Source organism: Clupea harengus, unplaced genomic scaffold, assembly GCF_900700415.2.
Source record: "Clupea harengus unplaced genomic scaffold, Ch_v2.0.2, whole genome shotgun sequence".
Taxonomy (NCBI): domain Eukaryota; kingdom Metazoa; phylum Chordata; class Actinopteri; order Clupeiformes; family Clupeidae; genus Clupea; species Clupea harengus.
Window position 1 is genome coordinate 51,403 of NW_024879622.1, and position 24,003 is coordinate 75,405.

General features: G+C 42.7%; 1 protein-coding gene across 1 annotated transcript in view; it reads left to right on the plus strand.

Moving 5' to 3' along the window:
• The first annotated feature begins 1,758 nt into the window (after positions 1-1,758).
• The window catches only part of LOC122129286 (guanylate-binding protein 1-like), a 35,178-nt gene continuing 12,933 nt past the window's right edge, over positions 1,759-24,003 (plus strand). The window contains exons 1-9 of the mRNA XM_042704301.1: positions 1,759-1,990; positions 2,650-2,727; positions 4,410-4,459; positions 4,836-4,945; positions 16,339-16,529; positions 17,090-17,332; positions 18,596-18,876; positions 19,343-19,555; positions 19,666-19,768. Of these exons, the coding sequence (XP_042560235.1) occupies positions 1,798-1,990; positions 2,650-2,727; positions 4,410-4,459; positions 4,836-4,945; positions 16,339-16,529; positions 17,090-17,332; positions 18,596-18,876; positions 19,343-19,555; positions 19,666-19,768 (1,462 nt within the window). The 5' untranslated portion in view covers positions 1,759-1,797. The remainder of the gene's footprint in view (positions 1,991-2,649; positions 2,728-4,409; positions 4,460-4,835; positions 4,946-16,338; positions 16,530-17,089; positions 17,333-18,595; positions 18,877-19,342; positions 19,556-19,665; positions 19,769-24,003) is intronic.

A 24,003-nucleotide genomic window follows, 5' to 3' on the forward strand; every position in this document is an offset into this window, starting at 1 on the left:
TACCCAGGCCTCCACATCCTGTGTTATGGCAATAACTGGCAACCTCACGGTTGTGGGTGCCCCTGACCCCATTGTGGTTGCTCCTGTCATGGCATTCAGTGAGCACAGCTGTCCTCTCATGCTCTGTCATGATGACTATACACATATATTTTTGCGATGCACCTGTGTAAAAGAGTCTCCCATCTACCAGGATACAGTAGAATATGAACAGGGCCATGTAGGACAATGGTTTAAGTGCTCCTCACAATGAAATCAACGCTTCAAAAGCCTATGTTGACATAAATATAATACTGTCCCATATCTCAACAACCAATGAAAAGACCTTCACCAAAGTAGATAGATAGATAGATAGATAGATAGATAGATAGATAGATACTTTATTGATCCCAAGGAAAATGAAGGCATTCAGTAACTTGTAAAAGCGTATTAAACAATTACTACATCACAATACAGAACATTTCAGGGCACTTCCCTTGTTTCACATGTATGAGCTATAACACAAGTCTGAAAACTGATTAGGTGGTCTAAACTATTTATTTTCTACAAGCCTCTACCCTCTAAATGGGATTTAACATGCATCAATATATCTTCACCCTTATGGACAGTGTCTATTCTTATGCTATACTGTATTGAGATTACTATAAGGCCTCTGATATTTCTCAATATATACAAAGTGATGATTCAAATAATACCAATATGTCTGTGTTGTATTTACTTTCACCCTTTTTAAGCTAATTGTCTCAGACTATTTGAGCAGTCTTCATTTTACTGCTGTTGTGCTGACCGAGCCATCGTGATGTCCTAACATAAATAAAAGCACTATACGAACACTGCAAATGGCAGTAAGTAAATAAATAAGCACTACAAAATGTAACTGGGGAAAGACAGTGTGATCCTCCACCTCGTCTTTTTAGTCCAAAGTGACACCATCTCTCTCGTTTTTAAGTAAACGGTCATGTTTCGGCAAAAATGTTTCTGTCTTCCATTATTGAAACTGGCAATCTGACATGATCTGTCGTTGTGATTGGGTAGCGACTAGGATCGGGTAGTGACAACAGCAACCAGCAGCCAATCTGGGGGAATCTGAATTTAGATCTTCGCAGTCATTGTACAATATTGCATATACAGTATGTGAACGGTGAAAATAGGTCTGGGTTTACCAGTGCTCGCTTTGACATGATTTTGATCAGTCTGAAGTTGCTTTCGCATTGCCTGTGGAGTGTGCACACATTGTAATTGCATGCCCTTATAAGGAGCTGGCGGGGCGTTTCTGTATGCAAGTCCAGGTGCATTACATTTAGTCATTTAGCAGACGCTTTTGTCCAAAGCGACGTACAAGGGAGAGAATAGTGCATGAGAAAGCGTGTTCAATTAAAGAATCAGTGCACAGCTAAGAAAACTTTGGCGGTTTAAGAACACATTTCCAGGCGTTCATGAATCCGGCGGAGATATTTTATTAGGTTGGTCTTTCGAAGTTGGTAAGAAGATATTTAAGGAGACACTTAAGAAAATGTTCGAGAATGAGGTCCATTGTTTTCTCACAACGCAGTGTTTTCAATTATTGAACTGCATTGAATCGCATCGATTCGTGCTGGATTGTACTGAATCGTTTTTTATCAACATGCATCTTTTCTTGTATCGTATCGTGCCCATGTATCGAGATACGAATCGGATCGTCTTTTTCATGAGAGATTCACACAATAAAATGATGGAAGAACAAAAATATATACAGTAATTTAATCAAGATTTGTGTGTGGTGTTAATTTTGTAGGTTGTCCTGCCATCTTACAACCAGCCATGTCTGGAGGTCCACCCCGCATGCCAGCACCTGTGTGCTTGATTGAGAATGCAGAGGAGGGACTGCGGACTGTGGAATCAGCCCTGAACATCCTCAGGGGGATCCAGCAGCCTTTGGTGGTGGTGGCTGTGGTGGGGTTGTACCGCACTGGCAAGTCTTACCTCATGAATCGTCTAGCTGGGAAACAGTCAGGTAAACCACACGTACACACACACACACACACAAACTAACACACACACAAAGAGGCTACAGGGCACATAGGCTACAAGTTTACACACAATCACAAACAATACACTAAGGTGTAGCCCACAAGGCATATAGACATAGGCACAAGTTTACACACACACACACACTTGATCTAAGGTCATGAATGCATACTTACATACAAAAACACCCACACGCATTAAAGCATACATGCATGCCGATGTTTACTCACTAATCTGTATATACATTTACATTTAGCAGACTTTTATCCAAAGCGACGTACAAGGAAACTGCATTTTTACATCAGGAGCAGTTAGGGGTTCAGTGTTCGGTAAGGAGGAATGGGGAATCGATCTAGCAACCTTCCAATTACTAAAACGACTCCTCTACCTTCTGTACCACTGTCACCCCTATATTGTGGCTCTGTCAGTACACTACTTCAATCTCTACGTGTGATGTGTATATAGTGCCTCCTGAGGCCACTCATTTAAGTGATAATTTCAAAATAATTCAAATCCATCTGTAGCCACGGTTTGTGGGCCCAATGATACATAAATAAAATCAAACACACCATCACAGTAGGGTCTAGCGCCTTTGTTGCTATGACGATATTGTTAATGTTTTCAAATATAAGTTGTTTATTTCAGGCTTTGCTCTGGGCAGCACCCTTGAGTCTAAGACCAAAGGCATCTGGATGTGGTGTGTGCCTCACCCCTCTAAGACAGGTGATCAAATATATATCTTTTTTTAAGTCATGTATTTGTTTGTATGTTTGTATGTTGTTCATTGGTCATTTAATTTACTTGGACTTTTCTAAATAGTAAATTGTACTTCATCTGTAATAAGAATGAGAAGAAAGATCCTTGTGTACCCAACCATAGTAGTAGAGGATGTTATTTGTCAGTGTGACACTACTTAGGATCTCAATGGAAACTCTGTGACTGTTCATGTGTGTCTGGAAGAGTGTCGTAACCATGGTTAATAAAGCACTCTAGAATCTGTAGTGGTGAGCCACTATGTAACTACAATTTATATTGTTACTAGAGCTGTGAAAAATAACGCGTTAACGCGTTATGATTAAATTACAGGATTAATTAGTTCATTTCTTTAACGCATTTAACGCATGCGCAAAATGAGCTTCCAATATACCCACAATTCCGCCCAATCTGCATTAGTTACCGGCTCGCCCCTGTAATGGGAAGTTCGTGTTTAAAAAAAATCAAAGAAGGAACATTCAATAAAACCAAAGTGATATGCACACTCTGCGGAAAGACGTTATCGTTTCACCGTAGCAATACCAGCCTTAAGTACTACCTCAATGCGATGCATGCGGTTGTCGGCGAGGGGAGTTAAAGTGGAATGCGCCAAACCACCCTCACTGAACAACGTAGGCCCCTCATTAAGTCTGCCTTTGCAAAGTTTACTAGCACAGTTGCCAAATGGATTGCAAAAAGCTGTAGACCGATTAATATTGTAGAGGACGAGGAGTTCACCGAAGTTTTGCGAGTGGCAACGGGGGACTCGAGCATCAAAGCACCGCGAAGACATACAATAATGACAAAAATCCACGAGCTGTATGAAGCTGAAAAGAAAAAAAAGTAAAATGACTTGGCTGCTACGAAACACCAGGCGCTGACAGGGGATCACTGGACTTCTGTGAGTAACGATAACTACCTGGGTGTCTCTGCTCATCTAATCACCGACAAATGGAAGTTAAAGTCGTTTACACTAACGTGCATGGAAACAGAAGAGCGCCACTTTGCAGAGGCATGTGCACAACAGTTCCAAACTGTTGCAAGCAACTGGGCAATTGAAGACAAAACGACCACTATAGGGAAAGAGCGCGTAATATGATAGCCGCGGCTAGACTACTGTAAAAGGGCATTTAGAGGCATTAGATTGTGTCATGGTGTGGTTAATGGTTGTTTGACAAAAAAGAGAAACATGTTCAAACATCCTATAAAAACAATGGCTAAGAAGTCCAAATCATTTCTGTTTGATTTAAAAAGAAAATAATTTTTTTTTATTCAACCATACAATGGCTAAGAAGCCCAAATTCTGTTTAGAATGAAGATTATATTAATGTTCCATATGGAATAGCAAAGATAACTGCTAAAGACCTGCTGAGTTGCAGCACCATTGTTTTTTTTTTCATTAATAAAAAAAGAAAACGTGTTAAATGTATATATCCGTCCTTTGTCATAAATGTTTTTGTTCTCACAAAAATATACAGAGAAAATTGGTAATATGTGATTAATCATGATTAATCCACAGAAACCTGTGATTAATCTGATTAAAAATTGTAATCATTTCACAGCCCTAATTGTTACTGATGTTACTATGGTTACCTTGTGTAAGACAGGAAGTGAAGGCTGTGTCAGTGACAATGGAATGACCTCTGTTTCAGGACATACGCTGTTGCTGCTAGACACTGAAGGACTGGGTGATGTCGACAAGGTGAGGACACCAACATTTCACTATTTACATATTTTTATACTCATACGCTGTTTACTGCAATGTTAGGAAGAAGTTAAACTGAATCCTGACTAGATTAAAGTACAATTCTGAACCCTGGGAATGTTTGTTTGATCAACCAGCTCAATATTTTGTAATCGATTCACTGTATATTTCAATCATATATATTTTGTCAAACAAAGAAAACCTTATGACTCGTTGTCATGTATGGAGGTAGAGAGAAAGACATTTCAGAATGCCGTCCTCAGCAACATTATTCAAGTGAATTATATGCAAATACTGTGAACTGCACTTTAAAAAAAATAATGTACAACCAGCTGAATGCCCCTCATTAAAATTACATGAAATCTCATGGTAGGGCGACCCGAAGAATGATGCCTGGATCTTCTGTCTGGCCGTGCTGCTCAGTAGCACCCTGGTGTACAACAGCAGAGGCACCATCGATAACCAGGCTATAGAGAAACTCCAGTATCCTGTCCGTCTGTCTCTCTCTCACACACACACACCTCCAATACACACACACACACAGATATGCACACAGACACACACACTTTCCCTTTCCCTCGTAACACATAAACAGTGATGCCGATATCACCTGTGGATAGAAGCTAATGGCTGAATTATTGATATCGGCATTTTTTACTTCAAATAAAAAGATTTAATAATAATAAGTAAGCGGAAATCCAAACATTAATCCTTCAACTACATTACTCAGAGGAAGCAGCAGCTTTGGCCACATTTTTTGGTTCTTAGGTTTTGATTCTCAGCTGACCGTTATACAGACTGAGTACAATGGAGTCTGATCTGTGTCTTCATGGTTGGTAGGGTGATCATTTTCACATGAAATGCATTTTTTTTAAATAATAATAATAAATACCTCCCAGCATTTCACCTTTAAGCCCAAATAAACCTGACTACATTCATGTCACAATTCCTGTTTTTTTTCATATGAAACATTAGAGCTAGTAAGTTACCATCGGTCACCATAGCTAATATTAGTTGAGTGATGGAGGCTTGATTGCTTGTTTATTTGCGAAACTGTAAGACAATTGTACGGAGTAACAGCACTTGAATTTTCTCCCTCGTCATATCCCACACATTCTCTGGCAATACCACTGACAGTTGCAAAGTTAGTATGCCTCACAACTAGCTAATGACACAGTTTGTCAGTGGATGAGCGTGAATGAGCGGTAAGCATAGGGAGGTAAAAGTGAAAACCTATGCCCCTAATGTCGTTCCTGTTGGAGACATGTAAAACTCCATTGAGAAAAGAATACTACCAACCCATATCAGTGAAGTTTTCAACAAAAAATATTTTTTTGTGTACTGACACATGACAGCAAAGTGAATTTCTGTATCCCATTCATTTCTGTTGGAGACAGGCAATTGTAATGTAGATGAGCGAATTGGGTGTAGCAAACCAAAAAGTCTGGAAAAGTTTAATCCAATGCAAATGAGGATACAATTTCACTGGTGGTGGCCATTCAGATAGTTTTTTGTCGTCTCTGATAGTTTGAAAAAAGCAGGACTATGACATTGTGCAGCCGTTTAGTTGGCTAAAAGAAAAGTTTGGAGGTTCTTGTATTGGGTTAGTTGTTCCTGGTACGTTAGATATTTAACCCTGGGCTTACTTTAATGGAATGATAGCTCTGATGTAAAGATAAGTGGCTGGATAGCCTACTAGCTGGCTAGCTTGATAACTAGCTTGCTAGTCAGTTACACTGTTTCCACACGACAGAGAAGGAGGGATGATTAGGATAAATTGGACCTCATTCTCGAACGCAGTTAAGAAAAAGTTCCTGGGACAATTCTGACATTCATGAAAGTTTTCTTATCTGGGATTCGTTCTCAGGATTTAAGAATGCGGAAAAGTAGTCGTAGATAGGCCAGATTGGAGTGTTTAGATAGATAGATAGATAGATGGATACTTTATTAATCCTGAAGGAAATTTAGGTCATCCAGTAGCTTATACACTTAACTTAACTCACAAACATACATACACAAATCACAGTAGAAAAACAATACACATAGGGAAAAACATGTTCACAGGGAGTGGGGTGTATACAGATATTATACAGATATTACAGTGTGCATTGATTGTGTCAGTGTTGATGTCCACAAGGAAAGTAGTGCAAAGAGTGCAGAGAGATAGTGTTCATGTGCTTGTGTGGATAGTGCAAAGATAGAGTACTTGTGCTTGTGTGTGTGAGGATAGTGCAAAGTGATATAAATAGTAAAGACTGTGCAATGGGCTAGTATAGCCAGTAAAAGAGTAAAAAGATAAAAAGATGGACAGTGGGATGGAAAAATTAAGAGCTGAGAAGAGGAGGGGAGACTGAGGAAGACTCATGCAGTGAAGTCCATCTCCCTCCCCCTCCCCTTCTGTGTGGCATTAAAAAGCTGGATGGCCCTGGGGACAAAGGACTTTCTCAGCCTGTCCGATGAGCATGACAGTGACAGGAGTCTGCCACTGAAAATGCTCCTCTGTCCGTTAATAGTACTGTGAAGTGGGTGGTGGTCATTGTCCAAGATGGTCAGCAGCCTACTCAATGTCCTTTTCTCCGCCACTGATGTTAGGCAGTCCAGTTCCATGCCAACAACAGCTCCTGCCCTTCTCACCAGCCTGTCTAGTCGCCCTGCATCCCTCTTCTTCATGCTGCCTCCCCAGCACACCACAGCATAAAAAAGGACACTGGCAACAACAGACTGGTAAAACATGCGCAGGAGTTTGTTGCAGACATTGAAAGACCTCAGCCTCCTCAGGAAGTAGAGCCGGCTCTGACCCTTCTTATAGATGGCATCTATGTTGGCTGACCAGTCCAGTTTACTGTCCAGATGAACTCCTAAGTACTTGTAGGTTTTGACCACCTCCACACTGACACCCCCGATGGAGACTGGTAGCAGAGGAGGCTGAGACCTCCTAAAATCCACCACCATCTCCTTGGTCTTGGTGGCGTTCAGCTGCAGGTGGTTATTCCTACACCACTGCACAAAGTTGTCCACCAGGCTCCTGTACTCACCCTCCTGTCCATCCCTGATACAACCCACAACAGCAGAGTCATCAGAGAACTTCTGGATGTGGCACGACTCCGTGTTGTAGGTGAAGTCTGATGTGTACAGGGTAAACAGGACAGGTGAGAGCACAGTCCCCTGTGGAGCGCCGGTGCTGCACAACACAGTCTCAGATACGCAATCTTTCAGCCTGACAAACTGTGGTCTCTCCGTCAGGTAGTCAGTGATCCAGGATACCAGGTGGGCGTTCACACCCATCTGCACGAGCTTGTCACTCAGTCGGAGGGGCTGGATGGTGTTGAAGGCACTGGAGAAATCAAAGAACATGATTCTCACAGCACCTTTCCCCTTGTCCAGATAAGAGTGTGCCCTGTGCATTAGGTAGACGATGGCATCTTCCACGCCCACCTTCTCCTGGTAGGCAAACTGCAGCGGGTCAAGTGCATGGCGTACCTAAGGTCTGAGGTTGTGAAGCAGCAGTCGTTCCATGGTCTTAGATATGTGTGATGTAAGAGCGACTGGCCTGAAGTCATTCAGCTCACTGGGGTGCGGCTTCTTCGGGATGGGGATGAGGCAGGAAGTTTTCCACAGAGTAGGCACCTTCCCTAGTTGGAGGCTCAGGTTGAAGAGATGCTGCAGAGGCTCACCCAGTTCCACAGCGCATGCCTTGAGGAGTCTTGGACAGACTCCATCGGGGCCGGCTGCTTTCCTGGGGCGCAGTCTCCTCAGCTCTCCTGTGACCTGATCCGCCGTGATGGTGGGGGGGAGGGGGGGCTCTGTGTGGTCGCCTGGGGGAGGGGTGCAGCTGTGTAGAGTGGCAGAGGGCTGGAAGCTGGAGGGAGTGGGGCCACACTGGCTGTGGTCAGAGCAGGGGGGAGGGGTGGGGTGGTTGTGGCATGCAGAGAGCAGTTAGCAGCTGATGGGGGGGATGCAGGAATAGGTGTTAGACAGTCATTAACACCTGGAGCTGTGTTGTCAAACCTGTTGTAGAAGTGGTTAAACTGGTTTGCCCTCACCACATCCCCCTCAACAGTGCTGCTGCTCTTCTTGCAGCCTGTGATGGTTTTCATTCCATCCCACACCTCTCTCATGTTGTTTTCCTGCAGCTTCTGCTCCACCTTCCTTCTGTATGAGTCCTTTGCCTCTCTCAGCATGGTCTTCAGCTCTCCCTGTACGCGCTTCCGCTCTGCCTGGTCCCCCTCTTTGAATGCCCTCTTTTTCATGTTGAGGAGATGTTTAACATTAGAGGTAATCCAGGGCTTGTTGTTAGGGAAGCAGCGCACTGTTTTAGTGGGAGCGACAATGTCCATACAGAAGTTCAGGTAGTCAGTAGTGCAGTGTGTGACCCCATCAATGTCCTCTCCAAAAGAGTCCTGCAGCACACTCCAGTCAGTTGACTCAAAGCAGTCCCTGAGGGCATCCTCTGCCTCAGGAGTCCATTTCCTGAAGGAGCGCGTGGTGGTTGGTTGCCTGCGCACTTTTGGTGTGTATTTGGGTTGTAGGAAAACCAAATTGTGATCTGATTTCCCTAAGGGAGGAAGTGGTGTGGCTTTGTATGCATCCCTCACGTTAGCATACATTAGGTCAATTGTCCTGTTCTTTCTTGTTGGGCAAGACACAAACTGGTGAAAAGCAGGCAGAGTTGAGTCCAGGGTTACATGATTAAAGTCCCCCGAAATTGCAATGAAGGCTTCAGGATGTTGAGTTTGGAGCCCAGCGATAACAGTCACATGCTCTGGGTTGCACCACCTAATGTTGACATAAAGTGCAAGCCCCCCACCTTTCCGTTTGCCACTTAGCTTAAGGTCTCTGTCCGCTCTCACCGTAGTAAAGCCGGGTAGCTCCACGTTGAGGTCCGGAATGTTGCTGGTTAGCCAGGTTTCCGTGAGGCACAGTAAGCTGCACTCTCTGTACAACTTCACGTTCATCACCAAGGCTGCCAGCTCATCTGTCTTGTTGGCCAACGAGTTTACATTCCCCATCACAAACGAAGGAATAGCTGGTTTAAACCTCCACCGCTTCTGCAGGCGCCTAGCCTTCACCAACGCCCCAGCTCTGCTCCCACGGTAGCGTCTCACCAGCTCCTCCGGTATGGGGTAAACTTTGCCGGCATGATTTCTTGTCCGCAGTGCGAACAGCTGATCCCTCGTGTAAACAACGTACTGACTGCCCTGTTGCAGTCGATTCGTAAGTGTATCCATAGGATATAAAGATATCTACACAGTGCCTATGAAAAGCAAAGTGTAAACAAGGACAAACAAACTTTAAAAAGCTAAAAAAAGACTCGAGACAACGGAGCTACGTGGAAAGGCTGCCACTCACGTCGGCGCCGGATGCAATGTTTATGTTCTTAAGGACTGAATTTGTGAGAAATCGTTGGTGATTGCATTCACATCAATTCTACATATTTAATTAATTACAATAATAATAATACATACAAGAATATTTGTATCATTAACAATTAAGTTTAACATTTATAGTCATGATTGTACGAGGCATTGTGATGTCCTAAAAGCACTACACGAACACTGAAAATGGCTGTGAATTAATAAATAAGCAAAAATCTCAATCGCATAGCCATAGTGGAATAGAATTGACACTATTATTATTATTATTATTATTATAATAATAATAATAATAATAATAATAATAATAAATATAGCTGCAAGCAATTCAATTCAATTCAATTTTATTTATATAGCGCCATAACAATACAATTGTCTCTAGGCGCTTTACAGAGCCCAGAGCCTGAACCCCCTTAGTGCAAGCACATTGGCAACACGGGCAAGAAAAAACTCCCTGTTAGTCAGGAAGGAACCTTAAGCAGAACCACGACACATAAGGGGGACCCATCTGCTTGAGGTCGGCCGGGTGGAGATAGGAAGGGGGGATGGGGGAGGGTTGTGTGGCAGAAGGGGATGGGAAACAGGTGTTGTACATATCCTGCATTTGGTAGGTGTACATAATATACATACAGACATCCGGTGGTAAATACATGATACAAACAAGACCAGTTTAGTGGGTATACACTGTGCTCAAAGGTTTGCTGATACAGGGGTAAGGGGAGTAGGAGCAGAGAAACATGTTGATGGTGGCGATGTGATATATTGTATATAAATGCTAGCATAGGGTATGAGGTAGAGTAAGTGTACGGCAGTGCGGTGGCGGTGGGTGCAATTGTCAGAGGGTTTCTACGGGTAGACCGGGTGGAGAGACTACAGCAGCGTCCCATAGCGAAGATAGTCTGGATTAGGAGAGAAAGAAAAAGAACAGTGAATGGGTAGAGTTTGGCTGTCCATATGCGTAGTTGAGGAGTAGTGGGGGTGAGGAGCAATGTTTCCACTTCCATCAGCAATTGGAACATGCTACAAGGGAGAGAGAACATTTTTGTTAGTAGACATTTATTTCAGAAACAGATAAGGAGATACCTTTGGGTAGTAGATTTACAGTAGGCAATATGGCCATTTTATCAGTATTATTATAAGCATTAGCAATGTGATATGAGAGGAGAGGGAGGGAGAGAGAGAGCGAGAGAGAGAGGGAGAGGGGCTGCCTGGCTAGGTGTAAGGGAATATTATTTAATATATTATTTAGATTTTAGTCCAGTTTAGTTGATTACTTGTGTTACATGTGTTTAGATTTGTTTGGTTTATGTAATTTTGTCTTACACTAGCATCTGTTTACCTATCTACCAAGTGGTCCATGGAAAGCATCACAGGATTGAGAGAACTAAGAGGTGCGCCACCGGGTCTGGCAGGACAGCCTCCCTGCCGTGTCTGGCATTGTCTCTCTCACCCCTCGCTCAGCCCCCAGGCCCAACTAAGCAGGACAGGGGCAGAGCGGGTGTGTATCTATTTTTTTTTATTTTTTTATTTTTTTAAGTCCACCAATGGGTTTCTGATGTTCTTAATTGTCCCTTAAGGGTTGGCCTAGATTCTAGGTGTATGTTTCGTTTTTTTTACCTTTAAGTATACCTTTCTAAAGTGCCCTCAATGTAGGTTTTGGTTTAATTTTGTCTCACACTAGCATCTGTTTACCTATCTACCAAGTGGCCCTATGGAAAAGCATCACAGGAGTGAGGGATGAGAGGCGCGCCACCAAAATGGGCAGGGCAACCTCCATGCCGGGATTGGCCTTGTTGTCCCCCCCCCCCTGCTCAGCCCCTAGGCTTAGTTGACGCAGTTACTTATGGCTATAGGATGCACTGAAGAGGAATGTCTTTAGTCTCGATTTGAATATCGGTAGGGTGTCTGCATCTCTGATGGAGGCAGGGAGATTGTTCCAGAGGAGGGGGGCTCGGTAGCTAAAGGCTCTGCCTCCTACTGTGGTTTTTGATATTCTTGGAATTACAAGGAGGCCAGCACTCTGGGAACGGAGCGGTCTTGGAGGGCAGTAGGGGACAACTAATTCCTTAAGGTAGTTTGGAGCCAGGTCATTTAGGGCTTTGTATGTTAGCAGGAGTACTTTGAAATCAATTCTACTTTTGACAGGGAGCCAATGCAGAGAGGCAAGTACAGGTGAGATGTGCTCATATTTTTTAGTTCTGGTGAGTGTACGGGCAGCAGCGTTCTGTATAAGTTGGAGGCTCTTTATTGAGTTGATGCTGCATCCGGACAGGAGAGCATTGCAGTAATCTAGTCGGGAAGTAATAAATGCGTGGATTAGTTTTTCTGCATCTTGGAGGGATAGGACTTAATAGGATAGGACTTGATTTTGGCAATATTGCGTGAATGAAAAAATGATGTCTTTGAGATCTGTTTTATGTGTGAGTCAAGTAGGAGGTCTTGGTTGATAGTTACCCCAAGGTTTTTGATGCTAGTATTGGGTGTTGGGATGCCATCGAGTGTGGATAGATGGCTAGATAGTGTCATTCTCAATTGATCGGGGCCTACAAGCATAACCTCAGTTTTATCAGAGTTGAGGAGCAGGAAGTTGTTAGCCATCCAAGATTTTACATCTTGCAGGCAAGTTTCTATCTTGGGTAAATGTACAATTTCATCAGGTTTCATGGATAGGTAGAGTTGGGTGTCATCAGCATAGCAGTGGAGCAGCAATGGCGGATTCCTCCAAACATTGCGAACCAGGGAAAAATGTATATTCTTCACAATTTGTCACTGTATAGAAAAATCCATGCTGCAGACTTACCAATGGGATATTAAATTTGAAATGCAATACTGTCAAGATCCACAAGGGCCTTGGCTTCAAGCTAAGGAGTGAGTGGGGGTTTGGTCATCCCACAATTTCCTTAAATGTAGTGTGTGTTTGACAAGCTTGCGCGTGTCAAGGGACCCTGTCCTTTTGTGTGTGTGAGAATTTGCAGCACGCGCGGTTAGGACTAGAGGGACAGAGGATTTGGGGAAAAAGCCCTAGAAATTAGCAAAGCATGCATATTTAAAATATTCACAAAAAATCTTCTTTTCATCTTACAGTCAACGTTTTCTTTATTTGTGTACTAAACATTCTCTGTCATATGAAGAGTCTTCATATGAACTTGTGATTGAATCAGAGTATCACTTTTTGACCGGCGGATGTGTAAAGCATTATTTTAGCGTTAGCGATAAATCCAATTTGCTTTATATCAATAATTTTTGAAGATATGAAGTTGCTTTTGCACATGGGAACATGTTGTAGTGTCTTCCACGTGACATACCAAGTTTGGTGTTGATATCTCAAAGATTTGCTGAGATATGACTTCCCTTCCTGTTTGGCAGCTTTTCTGCTGAATGAGTGGCTGTACCGGACAAATGGTTGTGAGGATCAAAAAAATTACTTTTGTGAGGCTTGGTCTGAGGATCATCTCTGGTGATTTTGAAGAAGAATTTTGGAGGAAAAATTGTAGGAGGCGAAGCCTTTCAAAGGTTTTTGATAAAACCGGAAATTGCAGAAAATCTATATAACCGGAAATTGACGCCATAGGATGTGTTTAATTCGTCTTGATCCAGGGAATCCAATGGTACCTCATTTTTGAAAATCGGTCATACGGTTCAAAAGTTGCGTGTGTTAACACAAGTTTAAATTTGACCTGTTGGTGGCGCTAGAGTGGTCTAATGGGAGACATGAAACTTGGTGTGAATAAAGAAGGGACTGTCCTTAATGAGTGTGCCAAATTTCACAAAAAGTTACCATATGGTTCTAGGGGCTGCCATTGACTCCCATGGTACAAGAATAATAATAATACTAACAGTAACAATATGTTCCTTATCGCAGTTCACTGCGATTTAACAGTATGGTACATGACACTAGTCATGAGCCTAAATCGAAGCATTTATCCATTCACGCCTGAAAGGCCGCGAGATCTGTCAGTGCGCACTCAGGAGTCTATATCTTGTATGAAAAAGTTTTGGCACCCCTCTGAGGCTGCATGATAATTTACCGTCTTCACCAAAAAAAGATCACAGTGGCATATTGTTCATTTTCTAGTTAACACTGAGTACTGTGTTTTTTTCCAGACAAAGATATTTAGTGTAGCAGTGTTTAGTTGTGTGAAATGAAATCAAATGTGAAAAATAGGCTGTGCAAATATTTAGGCTCCCTAATCATTTTGCTTATTTGAATACCTGTAACTACTCAATACTGAATAATTGCAACACATAATTAGTCTGGTAGCCAATTGCACGTTGTGCTTCTCTTTGAATCTCCTCTAAAGAGTGGCATCATGGGGGCCTCAAACAACTGTCAAATGATCTGAAAACGAAGATTGTTTAGCTTTGTGTTGTAGGGGAAGGCTACAAAAAGTTATCCCAGAGGTTTCAGTTGTCAGTTTCCACTGTGAGGAATGTAATCAAGAGATGGAAGGCCACAGGCACAGTTCTTGTTAAGGCCAGAAGTGGCAGGACAAGAAAAATATCGGAGGCAAAGGCAAAGGATGGTCAGAATGGTCAAAGACTACCCTCAGACCACCTCCAAAGTGCATCGCTCAACAATTCAGCGCACCTTGCACAAAGAACAGCTGTATGAGAGAGTGATGTGGAAGAAGCCATTTCTGGACACACGCCACAAACAAGCTCCCTTGAGCTATACAAAAGCACATTTGAACAAGCTAGATTCATTTTAAAACAAAGTGCTGTGGACTGATGAGACAAAGATTGAGCTATTTGGTCACAACAAGAGGCGTTATGCATGGCGGCAAAAGAACACAGCATTCCAAGAAAAACACTTGCTGCCCACAGTAAAATTTGGTGGGGGGGTCCATCATGCTGTGGGCCTGTGAGGCTAGTGCAGGTACTGGGAATCTTGTTAAAAAGTTGAGGGTCGCGTGGATTCAACCCAATATCAGCAAACTCTTGAAAATAATGTTCAAGAATATGTCACAAAGTTGAAGTTACGCGGGAGTTGGGTGTTCCAGCAAGAAAACGGCCCAAAAAATTGCTCCAAATCTACCAAGGCATTTATGCAGTGGAACAAGTATAATCTCCTGGAATGGCCATCCCAGTCCCCAGACTTGAATATTATTGAAAATCTATGGGATGACTTGAAGCGTGTCCATGACTTGACTTGTCCACGCTAGGCAGCCATCAAACCTAACTGAACTGGAGATGTTTTGTAAGGAGGAATGGTCCAAAATACCTTCATCCAGAAACCAGACACTCATCAGAGGCAATAGGAAGGGTATAGAGGCTGTTACTTTCACAAAAGGAGGCTGTAGTAAATATTGATGTGGGTGTCCAAATGTATGCACCTGTCTAATTCTGTTAAGATGCATATGGCATATTTTCTGTTTATCCAATAAACCTTATTTAACTGCTGAAATAGTACTTTGTCCATGAAGTATTATATATATGACAAAGAAGTTGCTGATCCAAACGCCCAACAATTAATACATACAAATAATGGAAATTATCAGGGGTGGCCGAACTTTTTCATACGACTGTATAATGGTCTATTGTTCTATACAAATTACTTGTTTTCCAAATATGTTTTGACAAGCAAACGTTAATCTAGGTATCAACCTCATCCATCTTAAAATAATTTAACACACAATTGAAAAAATAAGTAGCTAGTTGGAAAAAGTCTGTTACTGTCTGAGCAGTGTGGAGCTGGCAGTTGGTTTACTGGACATTCTAAAGACAGGTACCAACTACTGCCAACAATTGCCAACTTTAGAATGTTGGCGTTAGTTGGAGAATGTTGGCTTTTTTGGGGGCAGTGTGCAAGCTGCTTTAGGGTTGGTCTTACGGAGATATTTAAGAAGACGCTTAAGAAAATGTTCAAGAAGGAGGTCCTTTGTCCTTAATGCAGTGTCTCTTCTGTGTTGGCCTAGTCTTGATGTGGCGGTGATGTTTTGTCAATGTCCCAGCATCACTCCTTGCTCTGTTCTGTTACCACACGTAGCAGTCGGTGTCTTCACACATCAAACCCACCTAGCTCTGTCTTCTGCATCATGTTCTGTATGATATCCTTCTCTTTATGGTTCTAGCATTCAAGTTACATTTTGGTTAAAGGAAGGTAGAATACACAACTAGGGTAGACCCAAGGTCAATGTGTAAGACCCAAGGTCAAGGTATAAGGTGGGGTGTGTTAGGAAGGGGAAAGTATGGGGTCCATCAAGATATGAAAGGTGTGAAGGTCTGCCGATAGGAACGTTCTGTTAATGAAAGTGGCGTGAATCTGATGCATTCTAATTTGGGAAGAGTTCATGGCAACTACTTGGAAAGTATATGAAAAACAGCAATATTCTTCAGCGTACACACACACACTTTTTATAGCCTTTTATATGTGTTGTGTATGTCCCTATTACACACACACATTCAACCTTGGAAATGCAATCATAGACATAACAATATGAATGAGATTTTGAACTTTAAACGTAAAAAGCAGTACTGCAGTCACTTTTCCTTAGCCAATCACAGCTATGTGGCTGAGTTGACTGGAAGCATCCGGATAAAGTCAGAAGCGGGCGGCGATGAGGAGGACTGTGAGTTCGTCCGCTTCTTCCCCAGCTTCGTTTGGGCCGTTCGGGACTTCACTCTGGAGAGGAAGATCGATGGTCGGAATGTGAGCGAGGACGAGTACCTGGACTTTGCCCTGAAGCTGAAGAAAGGTTAGTCTCAATGAATAGTAAAAAATAGCTTGTTCTCTAATAAAATATTGTTGTTGTTGTTGTTGTTGTTATTATTATTATTATTATTATTATTATTATTATTATTATTATTATTATAAGTAGTAGTAGTGGTATTGTTGTTTTTGTTATTATGGTATTTGGAAGTGGAGGTTTTTTTTATACAAACCCTGTTAACTATTAATTGACTGAGTTTGCAAACATAACATCACAGTATAAAGCAGAATACAGCAGATGTGCACAATCACTAACACAACTTACAGATCATAAAGAATTGAACTCATTAATTAGCATAAATCTGCACAATCACTAACAGAAAATACAAATTGAACTCATTAGTTAGTATATACACTGTACCTATGCAATTTTCAGTTTAGGTAGTAGCATAATATCCTACCCTTGTTGTACAGGTATACAATTTAGATATTAGTTTAAAGTTATACATTTATAAATGTAAGTACACATAGTTGAAATGTAAAGTTTAGACAAGGTTGAGAGTAATTAGCTTCAGTATCAGTCAGCATTTTGATTTGCATTCACAGGTCAGGCTACTCCAGTGATGACCTACAACCAACCGAGACTGTGCATCCGGAACTTCTTCCCGACCCGGAAGTGCTTCACCTTCCCATTCCCAACGATTGCATGCAACATGGCGCAACTGGACTCCATGGCTGAAGCCGACCTTTTCCCAGACTTCCATAGTGTCACTGGCCGCTTCTGCAGTTACGTCTTTGCAGAGAGCCGTGTGAAGACGGTACAGGGTGGCCACGAGGTCAACGGCAGCCGTGAGTGAAAGAGCTTCTTTTGTATCGCCGTTGTGTTCAAAGAAGAAGGAATAAATTGATAGATGCAGAGGAAAAAAATTGAAAAGGGAACGGATCGTATGAATGTATGGATGGGTGGATGGATGGGTGGATGGATGGATGGATGAATGGATGGCGGTCATGGCCTGATCTAGCAGCTGGTATCTTTGCAGACTCACACAGCAATTAAAGTAATTAAAGAGTAATTCTAACTACTTACTAACCGAGAGTGAGGTCATGCCGGGAAATATCAGACTGAGGCTGTAACGTATCGACCGAGCGATAGAGAGGTTGATACGGCAAAGCCTCAGTCTGATATTTCCCTGCATGACCGAAAGGTCGAGGTTAGTAAGTTGTTTATTATATGGCATTTTTAGCTCCTTTCATTTTGTAAATGAAAAGAAATGGTAATTGTAAATAGAAAACATGTCATTTTGTTCAGCTCTCAAGTCTTCTCACAACGCAGTTTGTTTCAGGCGTTGCCTAGCAACCACTTACTTGCTAACTTCAAGTTACAATGATAAATAGAAAACGGTTCAGCTAAAATGGCTTTTTAAGAAGAAGAGTCTAGAGGAAGAATGTTGCGCATAACCCCTATTTACAGTTAAGTAACAACACAGGTGATTCAAACTATAGTAGTCTAGTCGTCTTCATCACTTTCAATAACACATTTTCGATGCTTCTGAATTTCCTCATGGCTTTTGATGCCTTTTTTTTTTCTTTGGCACATTTTCGCTGCTTCTGAATTTCCTTTGGCTTTTTTTTTTTTTTTTTTATGTCTATCAATATCGCTAATTTTTAAGATGACGTCAGAGGAGGGCAATAAGAATACTTATCAGACCGGCAGACCGGCGAGGAGGTCAAATACGCGGCTTGCATGACTACCCATTAGCCAATCCGAATGCTCGTACTGTCGTTGCCATATAATAAAAGGTTTTAATGCACACAATACTATACATACAGTACATATACAACATAGTTCTAATGTTAAGGTTGTTCAGGTCCGAACCCTATCATAAGTACATCAAAGAAACCACATGTATCTGTACTGGGACTGATTGTACACGTCTTAAGTGCAAATACCTAAAAACCTTTACACTTAAAGCTTGAAATGTTAATACCATACTAAAGGGGAATTTCAAATAATGTGTTTTTCCTTATACTCCGATTCCATACCTATGAGTTGAGAGCTAGACTGAGTGACCACAGACATACACCCCCTTGCCTTTCACTCATTGTCTCCAGGGTTCAGCCATCTTGTGAAGATCTACGTGGACACCATCAACAGTGGCAACGTTCCCTGTCTGGAGAATGCTGTGGTTGCCATGGCAGAGATCGAAAACCAGTCGGCCGTGAATAAGGGCTTCTCGCTCTATGAGCAGGGCATGGGGGATTTAAGTAAGACCTTTCCCATGGATGTTGAAACTGTCTCGGCAGAACATAATCGCCTCGACGGCCTGGCAATGCAGGAATTCCTCAAATGTTCCTTCAAGGATGAGAAGGGGAAATACATGACACAGCTGGGGGTGAGTTTGGAATAGTTTTCAGACCTACAGTGATGATGAATAGTTGACATTGAAGTTCTTACATTTACCTGTATTCATACATTCATCCTATAATTTTATCCAAAGACTGATAATAGTTTACATGTATGTTGTTTGCACCTTACTCTTCTGGTTGAGCTTCTTGAGTTCAAGTGACCAAGCAAAAACAAAAAAGACCTTCTCATGTCGGATATCCGTCTGGGAAACTCTATGAAACTCTATGATACCCAAGTTGCAGAGTTGTCATGTTGGAAGGGGTGTAGTGTTCAAAACATGTAGTATTAGAATATGGTTCTCCAGTTTGGAGACTGACTTTCTTTTAAATTCTGCGCGTTACATACCTACTCTTTCTTGTCCAATTGGAACTCTGCTCCAGGAACTCATAATGTCGTATTTGTAGTTCATGTTGCTTTGGCTAAAATGTGTGCTATGGCTTCCCCTCTGACAGGACATGGTGTCTAAGCTCTATGAGCAGCTGATCACTCAGAACATGGAGGCTTCTGAGATGCTGTGTCAGAAGCTTCTCTTGGATCTGTATGCACCGATGGCATCCAACATTCAGCAGGGCAGTTATGCCAGGGCAGGCGGGTATGAGATCTACTGCCGTGACCGAGACGCCATGGTGGCCAAGTACCGGCAACATGACAAGAAGGGCATGAAGGTGAGCGCCAGGGCAGTTTGTGTGTGTCTGTGTGTGTGTGTGTGTGTGTGTGTGTGTGTGTGTGTCCACCCTACCTCCTCCTCTCTAACTGTTTTTTCTCTCGTCTTCAGGGGGAAGAGGTGTTGCAGAAGTTTCTCCAGGAGAGGAACGCTGAGGCCAACTTCATCTTGAAGGCTGACGAGACACTCACAGAGTCTGACAAGAAGATGGCAGGTAAGATGGCTGCCACCAACACAGGGTCGAACTCTATACGTCTGATTTTTTGTTTATCTGAATTTTGACTTTACCTAGTTCAGTTAAAGAAGATATATATAAGTCTGGCTAGTGCGCTAAATGATTTCATGCTCACCACCCCAATCAGATTGTACCACTATGTTTCTCCACACCTACCCACTCTCCCTTTACGGAAGAAGCTCTTGAAGACTCAACTCTTCAGAGAGCACCTCCTTTCCTAACTTCCACTTCCTCTCCATTCCTCTACCTCTCCTTGTCCTTCCTCTAATGCTATCTCCTCTAACTAGTACTTAACTCGCACTAACATCAGTTACATTCCTGCACTTTTTATTTCTTATGTAAAGTAGTATTTATTGTTACACTAGGTCTCTATTGCTCACGGCTTGATTGTTCTTTCCTTTCTACATCGCTTTGGATAAAAGCGTCTGCTAAATGAGTGGATGTAACGTAAATGTCCTCCATTACCTGAGATGCCCAGACATGCAAGTGACGCCCTAACAAACGTTATATGATAGCTCAAGTTCAAGCACTCGGTAATGGTAATGTAATTAATGCATTACAAATAAAATAAATTATTATTATTATTAATGGAAGAAAAAGAAGAATAGATATCTTGACACTCTTTAATTATAACTTGACAGAAAATAAAACACAATGCACCACAATAACGGGAGAGAAACCTTGTGGCTTCAAAATAGGTGGGAAGAACACAACAAACGTCAAGAGGCACCTGAAAGCGCACATCCCTGCAATGCCACGGTAAATGCCCGTTATGCCACGGTAAATTAGCTAGTAACTGTCAATGATAATTAGCTAATGTTAACTAGTTATTGGAATATTGTAGGTACACTGGAATTCGTCCATTGTGGTTGACTTTAATCAGTAACTTGTCTATGGGTTCCCCCGGAAACTACGTCAGGTTTTACCTGTCATAAAAATGTAACCTGATGCTTTTCTTAACCACGCCCACCTGAGCGTGGATAATAGCCGCATCTCCCCAGATGTGACTCTCTCTCTGTCGGCGCCCACCTGGCCAAGACCTCTCTTCCTCTCCTCATCTCCAACACCGCTTGGAGCACACCGTCACACGGTGAAGAACTACTCTCTTTGTTCTCACGTCTTACGGCCGACACACGCCTAAGATCTCTCAGTCAACGAACTGCTCAGTGAGACGCAGTAAGTTTAGCGAAAGCAGCTAACAACAGACCTGCTAGCTAACTCCACACAACGGGAACAAAAGGCAGACTGCAACGTTCTGAGCGATCAAATCCTCCGATCTAAACTGCAGGGACACAGACATCACAGCAAGGACAACTTTCTCCATTTACGGACGGCATCATCTCTTTTCTGCCTCATCCACGTCGGACCAGCTTTTCCCAAAGGACTGGTAACTCTGACATTAACTGGGCATTTAGCTATCCTAGCTATTCACAACCTGGCTAAGCATAAGACTGTTTACATGCCATTGTTCATGTGTTTTGTTTACTGAACGTAACTGTTTATATATATGTTCATTGTTAGCTGGTAGTTGGCTTCGCCACACCATCTAAGGGTTATCGTTAGGATTGCTTCTCAGACACATCGGGTCTTGCATGCATCACTAACCATTTCCCTCTTTCCTAACATGGCATCTTAATCGCGCACGATTACACATACATTGGCCTTCACATAGCCTCACACGCGAAGAGAATACTCGAACTTCGCGCTGCATATAGGCTCGTCCTTGTTCACATCACATGTATGTTCGCGTGCGTGCACACACATGCACGCGGAACTACGGTGATCAGACAAAGGAACACACACCCACACACATTCTTTCTGGCGCGCTCCTAACAGCGCAACCCCGAGCTCACCAGCTCACACACATCCCCACATTCCTTCAATTCATTGGTTAGTCACATTTAGCTAGATTACATATTGTGTGTTATTTTCTTATCATTGTGTGAATAAATACTTTGATTTATATACGCTGGTTTATTTAATGTTACACAAGAATGGACGTTGCCAACCTCTTCTATTCAGAATTCTAATGACCTTCAACTATACTATTAGTAAGGTAACTTTGGTTGTAGTTATTAATTTAATTATTAATCAGAGTTACAAATTGATAGTATAATATATTTTATGAGACTGATATATTTAACGAGACTGATTTGTGGATTATCATTATTTTGACCACGTGGAGGACACTACACTTTGTGTGGCGCCCCCTAGGTGTTCAACTTAATTGATCTGCCTTTGTGTTGAATGGTTGATGCCTGTCCAATCGGGTGAGACTACCAACATATTGTTGCTGTTGCAAGGACAGCACCAGTGTGTCATGTGTGGCCCTCGCAAAGACGGTATCACAGTTTACATACAATTGCACCCACATTCACCCGGCTCCTACTCACAGGGTAAGTTACCTACATAGTCTGGTACTCCCATGTGAGGCTGGTACCAATTTCACCTACATAATTTGGTGCAGCCCGTGTGAGGATAGTACTGTTGGCAATCATTCATATTTGTGCAATATTAATGTCAGCTTAATTTCAGGCCAAATTCAGAATTTTATATTCTAGTGTTAGACTAGGCAAATAGTCATAACACTCACTGCCACTAGTCTGTCATAGGACTAGGCACTAGCTGTACTTACAAATAAGTGCAAAGCTTTATATATCAAATTGAGCTTACAAGCTATTTGATATTTAATTAGTGAACCGTCACTTTTTCCAAACAGTGAAATTCTTAGAACTTGCTGTTGCTGCTAGCCATTCAGGTTAAACCTACTCTGTAGGAATTGTGAATTTCTGTCCAGCATTTGAATACCACGTATTCAATGCAATGTTGTCAAGCTGTCAGAATTAACTGTGCTAAATCTTCTGCTTCCCTTTTGAATTAAGTCACAGCGTGCCACCGGCCCTGTGAAAGAGAGCTTGTACCTGACTGTTACTGCCTTGCATTCCAGCCAGTGAAAGGAATAGAGACTGAGAGAGAGCCACAGCGTGCTACCGGCCCTGTGAAACAACTTGTGCACCTAGCTGTTACCACCACGTGTTCCAGCTTGAGTCTAGCCAAGGTAACTCCCTGACTGTTACTGCCCCGCATCTCAGTTAGTGTGCCCAAACTTTTATGCCCACTAGAGCCACTAGATGGTGCTGTAGCTATACCTCATTCACAGGAAGCTACCCCTCATAGCGTAGGTTACTACACTTTTAGGTTAGGCCAGTGTACTGCCCACGTCACACTGCAAGGTGTCTGCCACTCCAACACCATAGCCAAACACCTAAGTTCAGTCCTACTTTACCTAGCTTACCCCTACAGCTAAACATAACGATGGATAACCCCTGTGTAGAGCAGTTTATCTCTTCCGTAGCGCAAAGCCTGAAACCCGGCTACGCTGAACTCATTAACAGTTTGAGTTTCAGTGAATGCAGGAGGGAGATAGACTCTCTACTAAGTAACAGGTATGATGCACAGACTGCATCCAAAGACCCATTGTTAACGTGCTTGCTACTGAACTTTCACAGGCAAACCAGCCTTGCCTTTCAGAGCATCGCGGCATTAGATAGGGAGGTAGAATACCTTAAAGCGCAGAATGCTAGTCTCCTCCACGAGGTACAGACAACTAGCAAGAAAGCTATGCGCTACCTAGGAGACCTACACTCAACAGAGTTAGAACTCTGTTCACACAAGGAGGAGCTACTGAAGGTTAGGTCAGAACACCCTGCCCCACCACAGTCGTTCAGCCGATGTGAGTCAGGCTACTCTGATTCACACTCCTCCCTTGATGAAAGGTCTACCCCTCCTTCATTCAGATGGGAACACTTCCCAACTGACCCTCAGTCCTTGGGATTGAAGTCAGCTCCTCCACCTCCACTGAGAGACCGAGGTAACAGCCATATGACTTCCCATCTGCCCCTAACAGACACTGAAGAAACAGGTAGTTTATCCTCCAGTAGACATACTGCCCATACTTATTCTCAGCCTCTGATCCATAACACATTCGTCCGTGCCCTTCCCTCCGAAGGCAGGACTAGGTCATGTCCAGACTGTTCAGCCTCCTCTCCATACAGCCACGAGAGTGAGCACCGCTGTCCAGCATCTGCCTCTCACCCAGAGAGAAGCACATTAACATGTGATAGACATGTCCGTTCCCATGCTAGATTAATCTCGCCCTTTTCGGAAAAGACCTCACAGAGTCCCCGTCTAGAAGTGCTTGAGCTCATAGCTAA